Below are 20179 nucleotides of genomic sequence, written 5' to 3'. Positions count from 1 at the left end.
CACCTTAAAAGCCTGGGGGGGAGGGGGGACTCTCCTATAAAAGTCACGGGGGCGATCGTCGGAAATTTTTAAAAGAACCGCTATAACGTACCAGAATTCTGTTTTACTGCGTGGTCTGAACAATTTTTGCCGCTAAGAGTTTTAAAATCAGTTGACTGACATTTGCTTTCTCTCATATTTTACAGCTCAGTACCCTAAAAGGTACCACCATACCTTTAACGGAAGTAATCTTAGATTTTAGCGCCCTAAGGGGGGTACCAAACCAGGAATTAACCCCTAAAAGGTACAACGATCAGCCCCGTCACTTTTATATATGGGACTCCCCTCCCCCCCGGGGGCTTTGTGTCCCTTGTTCAGCGGAACGGGTGCTGACCAAAAGAAAAGCGGGCTCTGGGGACGAGATTGAGCTTTTATGATATGTCTGATTATGACCGACGCATGCGCAGCCAGAGTGGGGGCGTTTGTAGATTCAATTGCGGTTTTGTTGTTCTTTGTGAAACTAATTCTTTATCAGGTGTCAAGATTATTTGTTCAAAAAAACTCCGTTTTGACATCACTGTACATAGTGAATGTGAACGTTTGACATAATCATGCTAATAAGTTAACAGAAAGATATTTATAGATGTTAGTTCAAACTTAAACCTTCATATTCTGGAGTTAATACCTCTTAATTTCCATTGTCCAAAGCCATTATTGTCTTTAATTAATGGAGAAGCGAGACAAGGAACGCGCTGGCGCTCTTGATGGACTGTGAAAATTTTATTTCAATATAAAAACTTGAACATCCGAGTTCAACTTATCATTGGCACTATTAAGGTACAATGCACGTGAATGCATACGCCTGACTCTACGTTAAGTTGAGTTTAATCTATCGCGCAGTTGCTTTTCCCCGCATTCGCCGTGGTCAAAGAGATAATGATTAAAAGACCACAAACTACAAGCGATTAGCTTAAGGAGAGTGTCATATTCACAGGTTAAACGCTAAAGATGTAACGATAACGTAGAGTAGGGTCCACTTATTGTTTAGTTCACCTTATCTCGACTACTTCTTGTCAAATACATCATCTATGCTAAGTTCATTCTCTTCTTTCCTCAAATATCTACACTTCGCTAAATCCCGCCAATTTTCCGTCGGCGTTTCTTGTACCATCTGAGAGGTTTTTTGTTCCTCTTTCAAAGGTGGGAGCCCTGTCGCTCTCGAGATTCGTCGAACCCTTCCGTTAGCAACGCTCACTTTTCGCCCTCCGAAGTTCTCCGACAGTCCGTCGAAAGACTTTTCGGGTTCATGTGCGTCAAGGCGCCCTTGCAGTCCACTTGACGGACTGTCTCCTCGATTGCCGATACTCCGTTTTCTCTGCCACGGATACTGAGAGACATTAAGGCTAACCTTTCGTTGGTTCGGGACTGAACAATATTCTTCGACAATGCTCGGTCGCTGCCGATTTAATCCGACTTCTCTTGCGCTTTCTGAGCTTCGCTGCGTTCGAGAAGTTTTACGAAATGAACTTGATAAAGTTGTGTCTTGGCTGGCTACAAACCTACCACGAAATGCCTTAGAAAAAGACTGTGCACTTTCGGTTGATGAATATTTTCTTCCATCACACTGTTGTTGTTTTTGTTCAGCAGAATGACGTCCAAATATTATTTGACTGCCCGCTTGACTTACGCGGCGATTTGTCCCGTGCTCACTGCGTTCATTCCCCAAAAATTGCTTTCTACTTTGCGTTTGGGGATTAGTCCGATCAGCATTAAAATCAGACAGTATTTCCTGCGTTTTCTGACTTTTTGTTTTCTCGTGTAAAACGACATCCCTTTCATGGCCCTCATGCTCTTCAAAAACATCGTTTTCTTCCTCTTGTATGATCTCGTTGCGTACATCAACATCATCTGAACCAGCATTTTTGATCGTCTTTGCATCATGCGCATGAGTAGAAGGAGGGAAACTGCCGCTTCTTCGCCTTGGGTTTCCATCGTGTTCTCTCTCCTTGCTGTATCCTTGTTGACTTTTCTCAACACCAACCTCCTTTCTGTCTTCAGAGGGGACAGAACTAACAGTGATACGTCGAGAGCGAGCTTGACGCTGTTCAAATATGGATGGAATGTACTCCCCGCGAGCTCCCTTAGAGACTTTTAGCTCTTTCTGCAGGCTGTGCAGAATCCCTCTCAGTTCGCGTGTTTCGTTACTAATCCTTTTGTTTGACAATTTGTAAGAGGTGTCGATTGCCTCTAATTTCTGCTTGAGTTCGTTGTCTGTTTGTGAAATTTGCGACACGCGCGTTGTAGACGCAAGAATGTTACGTTCCTCAAAGGATCTTGAGATTTTTCGTTGATCTCTGCTCATGATTTTTTGTTACAACACACGCGTTTGACAACTTTGTAACAAAGCAATACTGAACTCCGCAGTGATACCCATCTTTGAAAGATAAATGTCGGCTTCCTCGGTAACCATAGCAGTTGTCATTAAGGAGAAACGTAAGTTTGATCAGCGACTTTAGCAGTGCTCTCAGTTTCAAGTAATTTGCAACATAACGCAAGTAGTAGAAGTTCAATTGTGCTATACATACATGACAGCGTTACAAAAGTAATATTTTGAGCAATAACCGAATGACAATAAACCTGAATGAGAGTTTTGTTGTTCTTGATCCTCAATATTTAGTGAACTTCAATTTTACACGCAGTGTGATCGTAAGCCATTTTCTTCTAAGTACTAACTACATGTTACGGGTCATGAACTATGTTTCAACCCAATTCGACTTTCCATGAAAATCGTATTCATCTGTCGTATATCCCAAGCAGTCTATAATAATTGATATCGCGGGACAGCTGATAGCGCTAAGGGAGTTCTGAATGGCAAATTAAGTTATCGGGAGAGATGTTTCTTGACGACAGTCAATATTTTTAGTCAATAGAAATCTGTATTTAAGTAACTATTGTATAATTACCATGAGTAATGTTATTAATCTCTCTTGAAAAAAAAAAAAAGCAGAAAGCAAACAAAAGTACTGGAGATCATCTTTGTAAAGCTCTTATAGGGCTCAAGATCTTTCGATGCCGAGCTTGCTGTCCAGTCTGTTTCCATCTGATGCGTGAAACACACCATCCAGTCAAGATTTTAATAAAAGTTGTTGACTTTGTTAAAACCTTGTTGACGTTATTTTTATCTTACTTCACGCAATGAGCTAATTTAATAAACGTTTTCAGACGGTGCTGTAAAGGTAATCAAACTCTGTTTTCTCTTTTATGCTTAGAGGAAAAGGACTGACCCATTTTCCTTAAATGGTTTGACTTACTTTAGGTTAAGCAATGGTTTATTGTGTAGTTAAGAGAAAGTAAAATTAAAGAACAGACTTGGAAACTCTCTCGAAATTCTGTCCGCCTTAAAAGTAGCTGATACCTAGCGTCAAAAGCCATTCTGGCTAATCTGATACCTGTAAAGCCTTGGTTTGCTACAGAATTATTCGCCGCGTGTTCAGATATGTAGAAATCTTGATGCCCCAATTTTAGGTATCCGTCTAGCCTTATTTACTTTATCTTAAAAAGCTGTCTTCTTGCAACAAATCAGCGAGTCGTCGGTAGTTTTGAATTTGACCCGAGAGAATGACCCTTAAACAAATGCAAATTTCGGCGTCGATTCATCCCTGGTCTTGACGAAATAACAACTCAAACAGAAGAAAAGTGTTTTGCAACTTACACTCTAAGTCGACAATGGGCTTCTTATTACTCGACAAACCGTCAACAAAACGTTAACTTACAGGTGTGATGCTGTACGATTGCTTCAGCTGATCGCGACTCAGTGCCATCTCCAAATACAATACACTTATCTAGATCAGGCGATACCGTATAATCAGCATGTCTTCTCATGCAATACCTAAGTTGGGGCCACCAGGTATTCATACAGTGGTGATTGCACGGGGCGCGGCCCAGAAGATCAAAGAACTCTCTACCAGTCACTTTGCGGATCGACAAAAAAGACTTGACCAAGGTGGCTTTGCGATAACATTTATTGACGACCCAGCGGCAAGCCCGCTGGAAAACTCATTACAGTCAAGACTGGGAGGAAGGGATAGAAGAAGACGTTCAAACACGACAACAACTATGTCAAGTGAGCATGAACTTCATCCAGCACAATTGGAAATGCAGAACGCTAATCGTTCAGACCCCGGAGGAAGCCAACGAGGGAGACGGTCAACGACAACCGCTTCAAGTGCGTTCGGGGACAACATCTCAGATTCCGAACTGGAAAACGCATCACCTCGACGAAGACGGCTTACCACGGCGACTAAGCCATCGAAAACCATTTCAAGTGGAGTTCAACGTCTGTTTATAGAACCAGAAACATATAATACCTACCACATGGAGCCGCAAAAGAAGTTCGAGCACTGGAAGGTTACTGAGATCATTAAGAAAGCGTTCGAAGAACGCTTGATCGCGAGCAGTTACGATCGAGAGTTTTGTCAATACATGAGCAAAATGATCGCGGACTCGATCAAGGAGCAGGTAAAATCGTTGCAGTTTTCAAGGTATAAAATTATTAGTGTTGTCTCTATTGGTCAGAAGACAGGGCAGAGTGTTCGAATGGCGAGCACTTTCGCTTGGGATTCTAGGTTTGATTGCTATGCTCAGTATGTGTTTGAAAGAGCGGACATATATGCGTTCGGTGTAGTGTATGGTATATATTGCGAATAATGTAACCTAGCCATATCAGATGCGTACCGCTTCGCGTACAAACACTACAATACTCGGAAAACTCTTATTTAAAGGACTCTTGTAGGAGTGGTAAAGCATCCGAACTAGCAATCGATAGGTCTTAAGTTTGACTTCTGATAGGAGCACTCGGATTTCTTTTTTCCGAGTACGCCTGTGCCACTTTGAATAATACATCATTCTCAAGGACTCTTCTTTACTTATTTCAATAGCGTAATCATAAGGACCAGCCTCGTCTCCATGCGCCAACGTATTTCCTAAAAGAGCGGGAAAACAGGAGCGCTAGGCTTGATGGGAGGTACCTGAAACATAATGAAACAGTCCCACAACACAATGCGGGCCATGTTCGACGGCACGAGTAAGATCAAAGGAGTTTTGGGGCTATTTCGTGTAAACTCTTTTTCGTTGTGCAATGCATGTAAATCTTTGAATTTATGCTATACGGTATATGCTCTGTTGTCACATACCAAGACTTTCACTCAACGAAACGAGCACTGTGATGGGTCGATTCTTGGTCACGTGTCCCTGATCAAATACAAATGTATCCCGACCAGGATACAATTCCGCAGTTGCTGCTCTCTCAGTTGTTTGTTTGTTTTGCTGTGATTGTTGAAGGGAAAGTCTAAATATATAACAAAGCACTTAATGTATGGTCCCTCGGGAAACTAGTTAGTTTTGTTTTCATTCGAGTCCTGATGTTCATCAGGACTCTCGGGAAAACAAAACTAACTGTTTCCCTCGGGACCATACATTAAGTGTATATAATTACATACAAACATGTAGTTATACGCGATGAATTAGCATACCCAGAACTTCTTTGTTTTTGTAATTTTATTTATTCAATCACACTAATATAAGTTACAGAAAGTGCATAATTAGGAGAAAGGGAATCAGACGAATTGCATCTTACAACATGTACAAGAAACGGCCTGATTATATTACTGACTAAATTTAATTAACAGTATCTTAATCATTATAAAAGCTTCTAAATAATGTTTAACAATTTCGGAATTTTTCTAGTTAGTATTTAATTTCTATTTGGTTGGCAAAGTCCGAGAGAGTAAACGCTTTGTTGTGAAGTTTACAAGAATAGATGTAGAATCTCATAAATAACAGTGTAGTTTAATTTTGCTGCAAGGTGGATATTGTAACGTGAATTTTCAGATAAACCAAATAAAGATTCTTTCAATGAAGGGAGACAGTTGGAGTTATTCATAGAGTTAAACCACCTGAATACACTTTCCCTGAAGGACTGTGTAAATTAACAGTTAGTGAAGGTGTGGTTAAAGCTTCCTTATTATTAGTTTTTTCGTCCTCTTTACTGAGATCAGCAATATGTTTGGCGTAAAAGACCTTATCTTAGGCGGGATCCGTTCATGTGTTGTATACAAATTTTTGTCTGTGGACTGCTGCCTGTTATGTCGGCGAAACCACCTCAGAGCACTTTTCCACACGCGTTCGTGAGCTCTTAATCTTAGCCACAGATGGGGCCACTCACGTATTGAAACAATTACATGATTCTAAGCAATGCCATAGCTGGTTTGTGTTCATAAAATTGTTTTAATATTCTAGATCATACTTCCACCAAATTTTCAGCTCAAGATAAAAGAAGCTATTCATTATCAACAACCTACGTTAAATTAACCAACAATTCGTACACCATGTTAATTTAAAACTCTACTGATAGTCAAACATTCTCACACGTTCTTTATTTATTCCGTTACATACAGGTTTTTAGGTTCTCATTAACATTTGTATGTACTTAATATAATGCTCTTAAAGATAAGAGGTATCGAGACATGTTTTCAAAAGACAAAACTGTTGTCGTTTTTCCCAGTTTTACTTTTAACCTGCCTAAAGCGATCCAGACCCTTTCAACTCATAGTATTTTTTTTAGTTTTAATTTCAGTTTTAAATATAGACAACATTGTAAACCAATGCGCCGCAAAGCAATATTCGAGCTGTTTAAATATGTGTCATTTTGATCTCTATTGGACTGGGTATTTTGCAGCGCCGACAACATCACTGATTCACTACTCACGAATATTCTTTGCTATTTGTTTCATTTAGCTGTATCCTTTTATGAGTTTCAGGAAGTCGTGATGACACCACTCAATACAAACTAAAAATAATTGTCATATAGTTCCGTTGCCATGTAAACGCGGCCACATTTATATGTATGCTAACAGGAAGTCACATCGCGCGGTAAACCCGCTACCGATAAGCGTTAACATTGTGTACGAAGACTTTCGCTTCTCGTGTGGACGCGCAGGATGTGACGTACAAATGTTCAGCATTCTGGATGCACCAATGTTTCCTGACAGTCTTGTTCCTCGTAGTTCGACTTTATCAATTCCCTGAAGCATACAGGAAATACTATTCCTACGACAAAGTTTAATGCAAGCAAATAAAGAGCTCCCTCATGTAGCTTTAAAGTTTCTTCGTGTTTTTGATAACAAAAAAGGCATAATAAAACCAGCATGACTAAATGACTCGCCGCAACGAACACAGCTTTCTTGTCACAACAAACCCAACGCCGCCATGCTTTCCCAGCCGAAGGAGCCGCGTTTGAGGTGACACTGACACGTTCTTCTTCATAGCTGTAATACCTGAGCTTCCACCAAGCCACAGACACCACAGCAGCAAACAACAGCCACCAAACACAGTGTTTGATAACTGCGTAACATGCACAGTCTTGCAATAAACACTTGAAGCATAACCAGGCTGCAGATATAGCAAACCCCGCCGTTAAAGCTGCGGCCATGACTTGATTAGGAGAAAGCGCTCGTTTCACATTCAGAACAGCACGATGGTAGTGAATCACATACATCGCCACGCAATTGCAGATCATGAAGAAAGTTGCCGAGATTCTTGCAAGGTTGATTACACCACAAGGTGATTTTTCGTGTGCAAAATTTTCGAGGCCGTTCCACGCATCTACGGTGTTCGCTGCAAGAATTGTGGCTTGATAAACAAATTGGCAAGCGACTATACGCCTGTATTCTTGAAACAGAGGACACTTTGCCTTGTCTTGAAAGCAGCTCAACATCATTTGTGTACCAAAGAAGATTCCTACTAAATCCAACACTGCTATTAAAAGTAGAAAAGCAGGACCCATGATGAAATCGTCAGTTCTTTATAAAGCACAGGTTTGCCAATACAATAATTTATGCCAGTTGACGTGTACCTTTCAGGCCTGAGAATAATTAACAGTTTTTCATCGAAGTGGAGGTGAATAGTGATAAATATTTACCGAGCTGCGAATACCACACAAGCTGAATAGCTAGTGGACCAAAAAATATTTTACTTCTGACAATATACCTACAAATGGTATGAAATTTTAATATCTCGCACGCCTCGGGGTAAGCGATTTCTTATTGTAGAAAGTTCTGTCTCGCTTTCTTTCAGACAAAAAACTTTTGGAGACAGTTGTTTCGTTCCAACGGTGTCATTTCCTCAATTTTTCTGTGGAATTCGTCTTGTTGTTGAAACCATGCTGAAAAATATTGGATGTTTCATTGTAATTTTAGTGCTCGGCAGTTTTCGTAAACAAGGGATTGTATTTTCACTTTTCGCCTTAGAATATGAGGTTGAAAAGATTAAATAAGTTACCATTTAATGCCGTCAAACCAAACTTTGCTGCCAATTATGTTTTTTTAAAGTCGCCTCGTTTGTCAAAATAATTTCCTCTTAAGTAACCGTGGCGAAACGGGAAGCCATCTTGTTTCTCTTCGGCTGCTCGGAGGTGAATAGTACTTGACTTAGCACCTCCGAGCTAGCCAATCAGCGCGCGCGAAAAGTACTATTCACTTGTGTGATATATACTAATTATATTTTTATCTGCTTGTCGCGAAAGTTTCATTAGCGTTGTATGACTTCTATTTAGTTAGTTAGACATTTTTTTAAGCTTTGACTGACTGATACAGATAATTAGCAAATTAAAAGATTTTAACATATTGACAACAATAGACCGAATAGAACTTAAAAACTTTTTGTGTTTTGTGATAATGTTAAAAAATAAAAATACGAACATTGTTCAAAATCACACTTGTGTTATTTTGCCTTTGGTTTTTTCGAGTTTATTTGTCGTTGGTGTTGGGAAGCGATGCAATAAGTGTTTTATTAACGGTGAATACTCTAATCGATGGGATAAAAGTTCAATCGTTTTCCTTTCTATTTATGCTTTAATATAGAAATGATCTAGTGCAGATCAAACGCTGTTTTTTTTTCTCGTTTTAAAATTGGTAAGAGCAGGCCGGTTCTGCTTCGGACTGTTTCTCAGGAAACTAGTCTGTCCGTCAACTATGCGTCTCGTGTTTGATATATTACTTGAAAATTGGTTTTCTCCAGATAACAATAGATATTTTACATTGAATCATGCCTTATTTTACTGTATTTGACCTTCAGTTAATCTTTCGTTGGCATTTGCCTGGAAATAGCTATTCTTCGTATTTTTTAATTGTTTTTGGTAAAATTTCACTGTTTCTTGTTGAATTTATACCAGCCTTTCGTTTGACCGTTTGTATTTTGAATTTATAGAGGAAACGTATGGGAAAAAAGATTCCGTTCAATTTCCCGTAAACTTTCTGAGACAACCTTTCAGGTAAGTAGGGGATTGCTGTGCAGGGTGACGTATGGCGGGGGACTGGTTCCTCCGGGCCGCTACGGTAGTCATGAAGGCCTGCTAAGAACCCTAAAAAGCCTGGCCAATGGGGCTCTGGTGAAGCTTGGTGGGCCAATCACCCACTAAGTGGATACAAAGTGATTACAGAAACCATAGGAAACACGCGCAAAGTCAAATCTGTCTTGGGAGGAGAAGGGGTCTCCTCGGGGACCCGTATGACGCATCACAAGGATAGCTGAAAGGAAGCCGTGATGCCGACCCCCCTACTTACTCCCAAGGCAACCACACTGTTCGGTACATGGAACGTCGGGACTATGTACGAAGCAGGCAAGAGCACACATATTGCTGCGGAGATGACCGCATACAACCTGTCAATCTTGGGCCTCTGCGAGACAAAGTGGCTCGAGTCTGGGTGCATACAACTGTCGACTGGACAGACCGTCCTCTACTCTGGCCATGACAGTGCAAATGCTTCCCATACAGAGGGAGTTGGATTTATGCTGACGCCGTAAGTGCCAAGTCTCTCATAGGCTGGAACCCAATATCATCCAGGATTATCACAGCTAGGTTCTACACTAAGGTTGGCAAAGCTCCCTTTATCCACTGCTATGCCACAACCAACGATGTGGATGACGAAGTAAAGTCGGAGTTCTATGCGAGGCTACAGGGGGTTATAGATGGAGTAGCCAGGAAGGACCTGATACTGCTCCTTGGAGATTTCATTGCTAAGGTGGGGAGCAACAATACAGGCTTTGAGGCAGTCATGGGGAAGCATGGTCTTGGTGAAATGAGTGACAACGGAGAGCTGTTTGCTGACTTTTGTTCCTTTAACATGCTTGTTATCGGAGGAAGTGTTTTCCCACACTGAAAGGTCCACAAGGCGACTTGGGTTTCTCCAGATAACTGGTCTGAGAACCAGATTGACCACATCTGTTCGAGGTTCAGAAGGTCGCTGTTGGATGTCAGAGTAAAGAGGGGGCAGACGTAGCTTCAGATCATCACATTCTCATGGGCAGATGCCGGTTGAAACAGAAGAACTTCAACACCGGCCGAAAGAAGACCAGTTACAAATACAACATCGAGATGCTGAAGGTGGAGGAGACAAAGAAGAGGTTCCAGCTCACCGTCTCCAACAAGTACGAGGTGCTAGCAAGTCTGCAGGAAAACGAGGAACACCTGAGCGATGGGAAGGACCAACCAGTAGTTAACAAATTGTGGCGGGGCATAAAAGACGCATGAAGGGAGACGCGTGAGGAGACTCTGGGAAGGAAGTCCAAACAGCACAGGGCTTATGCAAGTGTGGATACACTGAACAAGAATGAAGTCAGGAAAAAGGCGAAGGAGGTGTTGAATCATAACAAGACGAGAGTCAGGAAAGCAGACGCTCAGGTCAAGTACTCCGAAGCCAACAACGAGGTCAAACGAAGCATTAGAAAAGACAGACGGAACTTTGTAGACAGTCTCGCAAAACAGGCGGACGAAGCAGCAAGCAAGGGTGACATGAAAGAGCTCTATTCCATCACAAGAACACTGGCAGGTGCTAAAAAGATCCCGGACAGACCTGTCAGAGCCAAGAGTGGAGAATTGCTCACAGACCAGGAGGAGCAGCGTAAAAGGTGGGCAGACCACTTCAGGGAACTCCTGAAGAGACCACCGCCGAGCGAGATTCCAGACATAACACCTGCCAACACACTTTTGGAGGTTGATGAGAGCAGACCAAGTAAAGAGGAGGTCAAGAGAGCCATCAGACATCTGAAGAATGGAACGGCAGCTGGTCCAGATGGCATACCACCAGAAGCCATCAAGGCAGACATGGAAACCTCGGCTGAGATGTTTTAAAACCTCTTTGGTAAGATCTCGGAAACAAATGAAATACCAGATGACTGGAAAGAAGGCTATTTGATCAAGCTCCCGAAGAAGGGAGATCTGAAGGAGTGCCAGAACTGGAGAGGCATCATGCTGTTATCAACTGTTGGAAAAGTGTTGAACAGGATAATCCTGGAGAGACTGAAAGCAGAGGTGGATGACCGTCTGCGAGATGAAAAGGCTGGGTTCCGGAAGGACAGGTCATGTACGGATCACATAGCCACCTTAAGGATCATTGTGGAGCAGTCTCTTGAGTGGAACTCTCCCGTGTTTGTGACATTTGTGGATTATGAGAAGGCCTTTGACGGCATTGATGGGGTTGTGTTGTGGAAACTGTTACGTCACTATGGCATCCCTGAGAAATATATCCTTCTCATACAGAAGAGCTATGAGAAATGCACCTGTAGAGTTATCCACAATGGAGTACTTTCTGAGCTGTTTGAAATGCTACCAGGAGTGCGCCAGGGATGCCTGTTGTCGCCCTTTTTGTTTCTGCTATCCATCGACTGGATAATGCGGTGCATGACAGAGGCAAATCGTGATGGCATACAGTAAACCCTCACAACCCGTCTGGAAGATCTGGACTTCGCCGATGACATTGCCCTCCTCTCCCATAATTATCAGGGCATGCAAGCCAACGCGGCTTGCAAAGATCTCAGCGAAGACGGGCCTTAGGATCAGCAAATCCAAGACAAAGGTGATGAGGGTTAAGACCAGGAATGTAGATAAGATCAAGCTGGATGGGGAAGCAATCGATGAAGTGGAGGACTTCACATACCTTGGCAGCAACATCAGCAAGGATGGTGGGTCTGATCGGGACATAGTGGCAAGGATTGGGAAGGCAGGAACTGCTTTTGCAATACTGGGACCTGTATGGAGATCAAAGGTGATATCCAGAAAGACCAAGTTAAGGATATTCAACACCAACGTGAAGCCTGCCCTGCTGTATGGTTCAGAGACATGGAGGGCAACAAAAGAAACCTCCAGAAAACTGCAGTCCTTTGTCAACAGATGCCTGAGGTCCATCATGGGCATCCACTGGCCAGAGGTCATAAGGAAAGAAGAACTGTGGGAACGAGCTGATCAGGAGAGAATCGACACCCAGATAAGTAGGCGCAGGTGGGGTTGGATCGGGCACACCCTCAGAAAACCAACAAGCAATATAACCAGGCATGCACTGAGATGTAACCCACAGGGTAAGAGAAGTCGAGGTCGCCCCAGGAACAGTTGGAGGAGAACAGTAGATGATGAGGTGGGCAAGGCAGGCTACACCTGGAGGGAGCTTGAAAAGCTAGCCCATAACAGATCGAGATGGCGGGCTGCAGTTTCCATGGACCCATGCTCCACTGGGAGTAGCAGGGAATATGTCAAGTCAAGTTGGAACCGAGTGTTGCGTGTTTTATTAATCTCAATTTCAATTCGACTCCCTAGGGCCACCTTGATAAACCATGAGTTAGCTCTAAATATTGATATTATTGAGAGGGTCCTGAAAGGGTAAAATGGGAATTGGGAATTGACAAACTTTTGCCGTGGGCAAATGGGATTTGAGTCACTGGGAAAAAAATGGGAATGGGACAATTGTCTCTAAGAATGTCCAGACAATGCTTAACGAATGTACAATTAATTAGTGTACAAACACTTTTAAGTTTAATTTTCGAAACGAGTGCTTTTGTTTAGAATTAATTTTCTAATTGAAGCTCTTGCTACATGAATGGTTACGCTCCGGGTCGTCCTTGTTATCCCCGAATATCAGGTAGCCGCTCCGTTGTCGAAGCCTGCGAACGAACTGATCAATGATTTCATCCATTTCCTGTGCAATCTGTCTTAACAAATGTGTCTGGAAAAGAACGTTTGCTTTTGGGATAAAGTAGTCATAAAGTACTTTAAGTGTATCCTCAAAACAAGCGCTTGCGTCTTCGCCAGGCAATGTGAAATAAATTTCTTGTGCATCCATTCCCGCTACGTGTAATAAGAGAGCCCGCTTCTGTGTGCCTTTCGTAACTCCTTTTCCCGTTACGTACAAATTGAACACCCGTCTCCACCGTTTCCATCGTTGACTTAGACCGTTTGGGTCGCCTTTGGGGTAGCCTCAGCCGTTCTGTTTCGTCATGCAGCGCTTCTCCCCACAGCGTTGCGTAACGAGACAGAACGGCTGCAAGGGAGACTACCTTTGGGTTACATGCTTCTAAACATCTAACATCTGAAGATACAGTAACGCTTACAAAACCGCTTGATTCGCTCGCTCCACTTGTCTCTCCGCTCGCCGGCGTCTCCTCAACGAAATCCTAGGTGAAATCTACATCTCTCATCCTCTTCGCCAACTGTAGAACCCCGGTATAAGTTCTCAAAATTTTAAAACCGTCCGGCCAGCATCTTAAATCAGTACGCTCACGCGGAACGTGACATGACAACCAGTGAACTACTCGTCCGTTAACTCGCACCTCGCTTACGTATAAATGAACAATTACAATAATAGCTTTATCCTGATTGAACAATAAGTTACGAAAATATGCTTGAACACTACACCCTCCCCTCCCGCTCCCCCGCTTACGCCTACCACACAAGCTACTTGAAACATAAACTTCACCTATTTATAGAGCCACCGATCCACGATTTTCTTAGAAGCTTATCTTGCTTTCCGGTTAATAACGATGATTAATCTTGTCCCGTTTGTATATTGTTTACCGTATTTCCGAATTATTTTTTCCAAAACTGGGAAGAACAATTTTTGTCTCTCTGTACCAATTAAAATAGGTCCACAAGAAGCTCTTAGAAAATATCTGACCTGGAACGTATAATTGAGTCGTTGCCTTATATACATTGTCCTTGCAACTGAAGAGGGTCGCATGATCAGACCGACTCTGTTCAAATTGATATAATCCCTGTTTGTCTGAAAATTCCATTATTTTTCATTCTAGATTTATTGGTTTAGCTCAAACAGGTCAAACCGTTCGATCACTGAATGCAAATCAGACCTTCTAACACACCGCCTTGTAAAGTGACGTGCAAAATTTAAGCGAATGACGGCTGAAAATTTTTTTGCAATATCTTTGAGTTGCGTTTTGTGGTATAATGGATCACTCTTCCACCATGAATGATCTATTTGCATTATATACTTACAATATTTAGACTGGAGTCATTCAACCAGCTGGCGGTTGTTGTGTCGTTTATATGTTTCAACAAGATCCTGATACTGCATTTAAAATTACATAGTCCGTTGACTCCATTGCTCTTTTAAAAGTATTTACATCTTTATCACAGAGTGATTTATGACGATTCGTGTGTGAAATTTAATTAAGTAAGCCCAATGTTGAGGCAACTCAATATTATAAACTCCTCGAAAACTAACGAAAAAAATCTTCATTATATCTATAGTCTATTTTTAAGTCGCTCGCTAGTCTTAAGATCTATTTCATTGCTGGCTAGCAAGTATAAAAAATAAGATAATAATTAAGTGCGTCAGAGTTTGTTAAAAACAACATTGATAAGTAAGAATAATTGTTTTTAATAACTCAACCGAAGAGTTAACTTTGACAGCATCTTAATATGTTTACTTACAGATTATTAAAGATAACGATTTTTGTCGTCAATGCATCTTCATGTTAATTATTAGTCACATTAAATTGTCTTCTCCGACATCTTAGTGTAATGATACTTAGTAGGCTCTAATGGTCTTTTATTGAAATCCAATCCCACATTGTCAGTGTGTTGTCTAAAAAATTATAACTGGCTATTTCTCTGGTTCACCCTTTCAAGGATGTTTTTAAAAGTGAACTGATATCAAAAGAGCAGATTACACGAATAGTAAATTAATTAGCTCTTTCATTAACACTACACAATAAACACTATTCACTTCCTATATGATGCGGCTTCGATAGTAAAATGAATTTGTAGCGATTTTCAAACGCATTTACAGGCTTAAAATAGGACTATTATAGTTCACAGTCAAAAGGTGTTAAATTTTGTTAAACATCTTTGTAATAGCCTTGGTGAAAATCATATGGGCCAATTTGCGTTTTTAATCGCACAATGCTGCACTCCAGCCGAGAATATATCAGTCCTGGCTTTCAAACATAGTTAAATAACTTCAATGAGGTTTCAAATTGTGTTGACTCGGGTTTTAACTCGTGAACCCTGTCGAGCAGAACCAGTTGATAAGGTCATCATTCACTGCTCCTAACTTGCCTGATTAAACTTGTTAAAATATGTAAAAACACGCAACATTTTCCAGTTTATAACTGCTGGGGGTTAAAGTATATTCTTGAAGCACTCGCCTACACTTGTCCTTTTTTGAATTTTCGTTCACATACATAGCGGTATTGTCTGTAAAAACACCAAGTGGTTTTAATTTTCCTGTAAACGCAACTCAATATTATTCAAAATAGACGCCATACACGGTGCCTACGGCAAAGAAACGCTCGCCCTCCAAGCAAGCACTAACTGAAGTATCAAACTTGTCGTTCCATAAGCACCGGCTGGCGATTCTCAAGCCTTGTGACTCCTTAGAGCCAATAGTAACCACACAGACTACTTTGTAGCGCTCAATATTCAACTGTTTCACGTTTTCCAGCAGTCGAGAGCTCAACAACTTTGCCAAAAAAGGTGAATGAGTTGCGCTGTATTGGTGAGATTTTAATGTCTCCAGTGCGTCTTTGATCACAGTTCGCACTTTCCCTTCTGGGAAGCGATTCTTGGGCTCCAAGCGGTATGTGTTTTCAAAGCGATTCTTCCTATCATGAGCCTGATCTTTGGCGTCTGTGGGCTTCTTTAAATTGGAGAAAAACGTAGCGGCTGAGATGCGTCTTGAAAGTGACATTCGCTTGGATGTACTGCTCTTACCACTGTCTATTGACACACGGCGTTGTTGTTGACTATCTTGCGAAATTCTTCCCTGATTCTCGGTTGTTCCTTCTGAACTTCTCAAGCTTTGGCTTCTACTTCGGGAACCAATCTCGGTCATTCTGAGAACCTCTTCAAATGTTTACCCAAGACCAAAGCAATGTTTTGGCAAGGGCAACTGGTTCTTGGCCACACTGATGCGATTGGGGTGTTCCGTGTTTTCTCACACGATGTTAGTGTTCACTTGAGCGATTCAGTGCTTAAGAAGCAAATTAGCAGCAATGATACAAATCTTTCCACAAACAATAATTGTTTCCATGGTGCGCATTCCCAAAGCTCATTTGCGTGACCTACGATGCAGGTAGAGTGGATGAAAAGGCCAAATCACGCTACACTCTACTCTACGCTATTTAATACTTTACCCTCCAAGATCTTGCAGGTTTCGCCGATAGCGTCAGTTCCGAGGACGCTTTCAAAGTCCTACTTTGACAATCTGAAAAATTAGTCAATAAGCGCGCGAGAAATTCGCCAAATCAGTCATAAAAACAAATGATGAAATAAATAAATAAATAAATAAATAAATAAATAAATAAACCAAGAAATAAACAAAACGTTTGAAGTGAAGTTGACGCCAAGGAGGCAGGATTTCAATAGGACAATTTCACTTTGGCGTCTTTTTACTACAACTACCAGAATCCTTCTGGTTTTTGTTTTCTCATGCTAATTAGGGCTACTGTTCTTTGCCCTCCACTGGGATTACAAAACTTGAATTTGGAAAAGAAAACGAAATGAATTCTGGTAGTTGTATTAAAATGACGCCTTCATGAAAATGGCCTATTTTGGAATGGTTATGCTCCGGACGGAACGAGTTTCAGTTAAGCAATCTTAGTGCCATAGCCGTATATGGAAGGCGCCACTCTGTGCCTTAATGAACATAAGTTATGGGCGAAAAATTTTGCTTAACGCGCAGAGTAAGCTGAGGGTTTTCCAGCGTCGCTGAAGGGGAGGTGGGAGGGGAAAAACTGGACAAACCCAAAACTAAGAGTGGACTTGCGAAAAGAGGGCGAAATATGCCAAACAAGGCGTATAAAAAGCCTTATGAGGACCCCAGGGACTTGAAGGGCCAATAGGAAATGAACAAACCAAAAACACGTGGTTTAAAGAAGTGACAAAAAGCACGTCGCGGCTTTTCCGTGAGTGAGCATAGTGGCCCGGCCCAGCTGTGAGTCTTTCCCTCCCAATTACACCAAAACTCTGAGGAAGGATGGCTAGCGGCTTTAATGATCCTGGCAGAAAAAACCGAGGGCTCGGAAACCTAGGGGGAACAAGGAGATAGATGCAGGCGAGGAGGGAACGCAATGGAGGGGGTACCCACAGCCGAGCCGAGCCAGGAATCCGGTTCGAAGACCAGGAAACGGATTAAAATAAGAGAAACCCGCCTGGCTGCGACTCTGATGTGAGGAGGGAAAAAAGGAACTACAAAATGGGGAGGAAAACAAAACAAAACAAAGAAAAATAAAGCTTTGGGCTCCCAACGAAACAAACAACGTTTCTTGGCTTATCTTTCCAAGAGTCACATGCTAGAACAAACGAAACAGCTGAACATTAACATCCCTTTTTAGTTCTACAATTTTTGGCGATGTGCCCAGGACGGCCGCATGCAAAACAAATAATGCCATTAGCGCGGCCACTGGGAAAGCTGCATGGCTGGGCTCTTGTAAAGCTGTGTGGGGATTTTTGAACACTTTTTGTTAGAAAGCCTTGTTTTTTTTAGTTATCAGTGTGTCTCGATCCACTGTACATTTTGCCTGTTTTTTGACTTTGGGTACATTTGCTCCGCTTTCACTGCCCTTAATTCAAGAAAAAAAAAACACAAACTGCTTTGTATATATAAGTACTGTATTATAAAATATTATTTCATATATACTGAGATTTTCACATCAAATTTTGCTGTGTGAAAAAGCGTTTCGAAGAGAATTTAATACAGGAGTTTTGTACATATTTTACTCCAATTAAAGCTGGATAAATAAAAAAAATCTCAGTATGTATTAAATAAACAAATTACATCATGGAAAGCGTTTTGTACGGGATTTTCACACTCGTTGGTTTTGTATCAGAAATCCCACTCGTTCGCTGCGCTCACTCGTTCGATTTCAGATACTTCACCAACTCGTGTGAAAATCCCGTACGTACGCGCTTTCCATGAAGTAATCTCTATATAAAATATGGCTGCAGCGTTTTCTTAATTGTAATTGTCAGTAATGTATTTTTTTTTTAGAATTGCTTTTGATTACTTTACTTATTGATCGTTTCAAAATGTGTATTGCAATTGTAAGTAATTAATAATAAGCAATTATTGGATGAGGTTGAGCATGATAGCGAGAATTATCAAGGCCGAGGTTTGTGTTATCTGCCGAAGCCGAAGGCTGAGGCGGATAACACAAACCGAGGCCTTGATAATTTCGCTATCATGCGAAAACCGAATCCAATAATTGTTTTATTATACAATTATAAATGTACAAGCGTTGAGACATTTCACAGAACAACAACAAAGTAAGCCACGCAATGACACGTTTCAGTGTAAACATCTTTATTAATGACAGCCGTGAATAACGTGTAAAGCGGAATTCAAAAGGTTTACAGAAAGGATTTAAGCTTAAAACATCTGAAAACGTTTCAGGAAAAACTGAATCGAACTGAAACTTTTGAACAAAATTCTAAAGTTAAGTTGTACGGTCTTATGAAAAATGTTCCCGATTTGCGTTTAATGAATGTTGACATTACAGTTGAAGAAATTAAAATTTTTCGTTATCTCTGAATGAGAGTTCTGTACAATAAATTCCTCTTGAGAAAGGCTAATAACAGGAGATAACTGGTGCGGATTAATAGCCACTTCCTCACCTCTCACCTCGCACTCTGTCGTCAGGGTTTCCGACATTTTTCTCTTGGTTGAAATGTCAAACCTGCTATAGCTCCGAATGCTGGATTCATTTCTGTGCCCGCTCACCGCCATGATATGCCTTGCTTCGAACCCGGACTTGTCCAGGATTGTAACCGCCGTTGCCCTGATCGAGTGATTGGTGTAACACTTTGAAAGTTTGGCTTCTCGAGAGATCCTTTTCATTTTTTCACCGAGCAAACGCTCTCCGACAACCATGTTATCGTACCACACTTGATCAGATATGCCGGCGTTTTTCTTCGGCCGCTGAAACAAAAATTCGTTTGAGGGATTCAGGTGCTGTATGTACCGTTCAAATGAAGCCACAGGACAGTGTGGTCCTGGTTTCTCGAACATCACGCCTCCTTCAAATCCTTCATCATTTTCTCGTCGGTTCTTTGTGAGTTCATCTGTTGTTTTGCACACATATTTTGCACCTTTGCCATCCGTGCTGAATGAAAAATCAGCTTTTTTGAGTTCACGAAGATTTTGCCTTCCTCGGCGACAAAAGTACAACATAACCTCGAAAAAAACTTTGTTTTGAAGCGTTTCCGGGCTGTTTTGGTTAAAAACATCGCTTTCGTACAGCTTTTTAAGATCTTCTTCGCAGATCGGTGGCGTGTGTTCGACTTTGGCGAGCCCTTGTCGTTTTAGTTCAACGCACTTGGCGCCAAAAACTTTGTTTGCCTCGGCAAATGCTGGATCGTTTATTATATCGAAGCCAAGAGTCGCCTTGAAGTGTCTGCCCAGTCCAAATCTCAGGCTGTTGAGAGTGCTTTTGGAATAAGAAGTTCCATCGACTTTTCTAGCTTCAGCATAAAATAGTTTGAGAACGTTACTGATGCCATCTTTGGTTTGCGGTTCGGGAACTTTCTTCTCCTTCAAATACTGCTGTAAAACTCTAAGAGCTGTCTTGGTAGCTCGTTTGGTGTTCTTTGCGTCCTTGTCGTCAACAAGGCGTCCTAAATCCGCTTCTGAGACTGACGCGAATCTTGGAGCGGACTCCGCCATGACAATCTTGCTCAAACCGCCGGCTAGCTTGTCAGGTGACGAAAACCATTGTCTGCAAAAACGCGTCATACCTACATGCATAAACGCCAGTGTCTGTAGATGTGACGCGATGACACAGCGCCATCTAGAATTAGCGGGGTGCTTTTAGCCAATCAAAATTGAGATAGCATCAGCATTGTATAATAATAGGTTATGTG

At 41.6% G+C, this 20179-nt stretch overlaps 5 protein-coding genes across 5 annotated transcripts; 2 read left to right on the top strand and 3 right to left on the bottom strand.

Moving 5' to 3' along the window:
• Positions 1-129: 129 nt before the first annotated feature.
• Positions 130-2395, bottom strand: LOC146477636 (uncharacterized). Its single transcript, XM_085113015.1, has one exon. The coding sequence runs from the start codon at positions 2339-2341 to the stop codon at positions 1043-1045; it is 1299 nt and encodes a 432-aa protein (XP_084969141.1). The 5' UTR covers positions 2342-2395; the 3' UTR covers positions 130-1042.
• A 1274-nt stretch (positions 2396-3669) lies between these two features.
• On the top strand, positions 3670-5448 carry LOC146477635 (uncharacterized). Its single transcript, XM_085113110.1, has 2 exons — positions 3670-5225; positions 5378-5448. The coding sequence occupies exon 1, from the start codon at positions 3850-3852 to the stop codon at positions 4684-4686; it is 837 nt and encodes a 278-aa protein (XP_084969236.1). The 5' UTR covers positions 3670-3849; the 3' UTR covers positions 4687-5225; positions 5378-5448.
• A 4194-nt stretch (positions 5449-9642) lies between these two features.
• Positions 9643-10196, top strand: LOC146477634 (protein CFDP2-like). The gene is made up of 2 exons (XM_085113086.1): positions 9643-9836; positions 9881-10196. The coding sequence occupies exons 1-2, from the start codon at positions 9643-9645 to the stop codon at positions 10194-10196; spliced, it is 510 nt and encodes a 169-aa protein (XP_084969212.1).
• A 4343-nt stretch (positions 10197-14539) lies between these two features.
• LOC146477633 (dynein light chain 2A-like) lies at positions 14540-16470 on the bottom strand. Its single transcript, XM_085113111.1, has one exon. It carries the CDS (start codon positions 16152-16154, stop codon positions 15567-15569), a length of 588 nt encoding a protein of 195 aa, XP_084969237.1. The 5' UTR covers positions 16155-16470; the 3' UTR covers positions 14540-15566.
• Positions 16471-18606: 2136 nt separating this feature from the next.
• LOC146477632 (uncharacterized protein KIAA1958 homolog) lies at positions 18607-20179 on the bottom strand. Its single transcript, XM_085113107.1, has one exon. It carries the CDS (start codon positions 20061-20063, stop codon positions 18798-18800), a length of 1266 nt encoding a protein of 421 aa, XP_084969233.1. The 5' UTR covers positions 20064-20179; the 3' UTR covers positions 18607-18797.

This window comes from Pavona decussata, unplaced genomic scaffold (genome assembly GCF_977016875.1).
Source record: "Pavona decussata unplaced genomic scaffold, jaPavDecu1.1 SCAFFOLD_69, whole genome shotgun sequence".
In the NCBI taxonomy this organism is placed as follows: Eukaryota; Metazoa; Cnidaria; class Anthozoa; order Scleractinia; family Agariciidae; genus Pavona; species Pavona decussata.
The sequence above is the reverse complement of the archived record's forward strand: the minus strand, read 5'-3'. Positions and strand labels throughout refer to the sequence as shown.

Excerpts from the sequence above, each read along its gene's own strand:
- LOC146477636 (XM_085113015.1), bottom strand. The coding sequence starts at position 2,341 with ATGAGCAGAGATCAACGAAAAATCTCAAGATCCTTTGAGGAACGTAAC.
- LOC146477632 (XM_085113107.1), bottom strand. The coding sequence starts at position 20,063 with ATGCATGTAGGTATGACGCGTTTTTGCAGACAATGGTTTTCGTCACCT.
- LOC146477633 (XM_085113111.1), bottom strand. The coding sequence starts at position 16,154 with ATGACCGAGATTGGTTCCCGAAGTAGAAGCCAAAGCTTGAGAAGTTCA.
- LOC146477634 (XM_085113086.1), top strand. The coding sequence starts at position 9,643 with ATGTACGAAGCAGGCAAGAGCACACATATTGCTGCGGAGATGACCGCA. Across the intron at positions 9,837-9,880 it reads GTTGGATTTATGCTGACGCC|GATTATCACAGCTAGGTTCT; the intron begins GTAAGTGCCAAG and ends AATATCATCCAG.
- LOC146477635 (XM_085113110.1), top strand. The coding sequence starts at position 3,850 with ATGTCTTCTCATGCAATACCTAAGTTGGGGCCACCAGGTATTCATACA.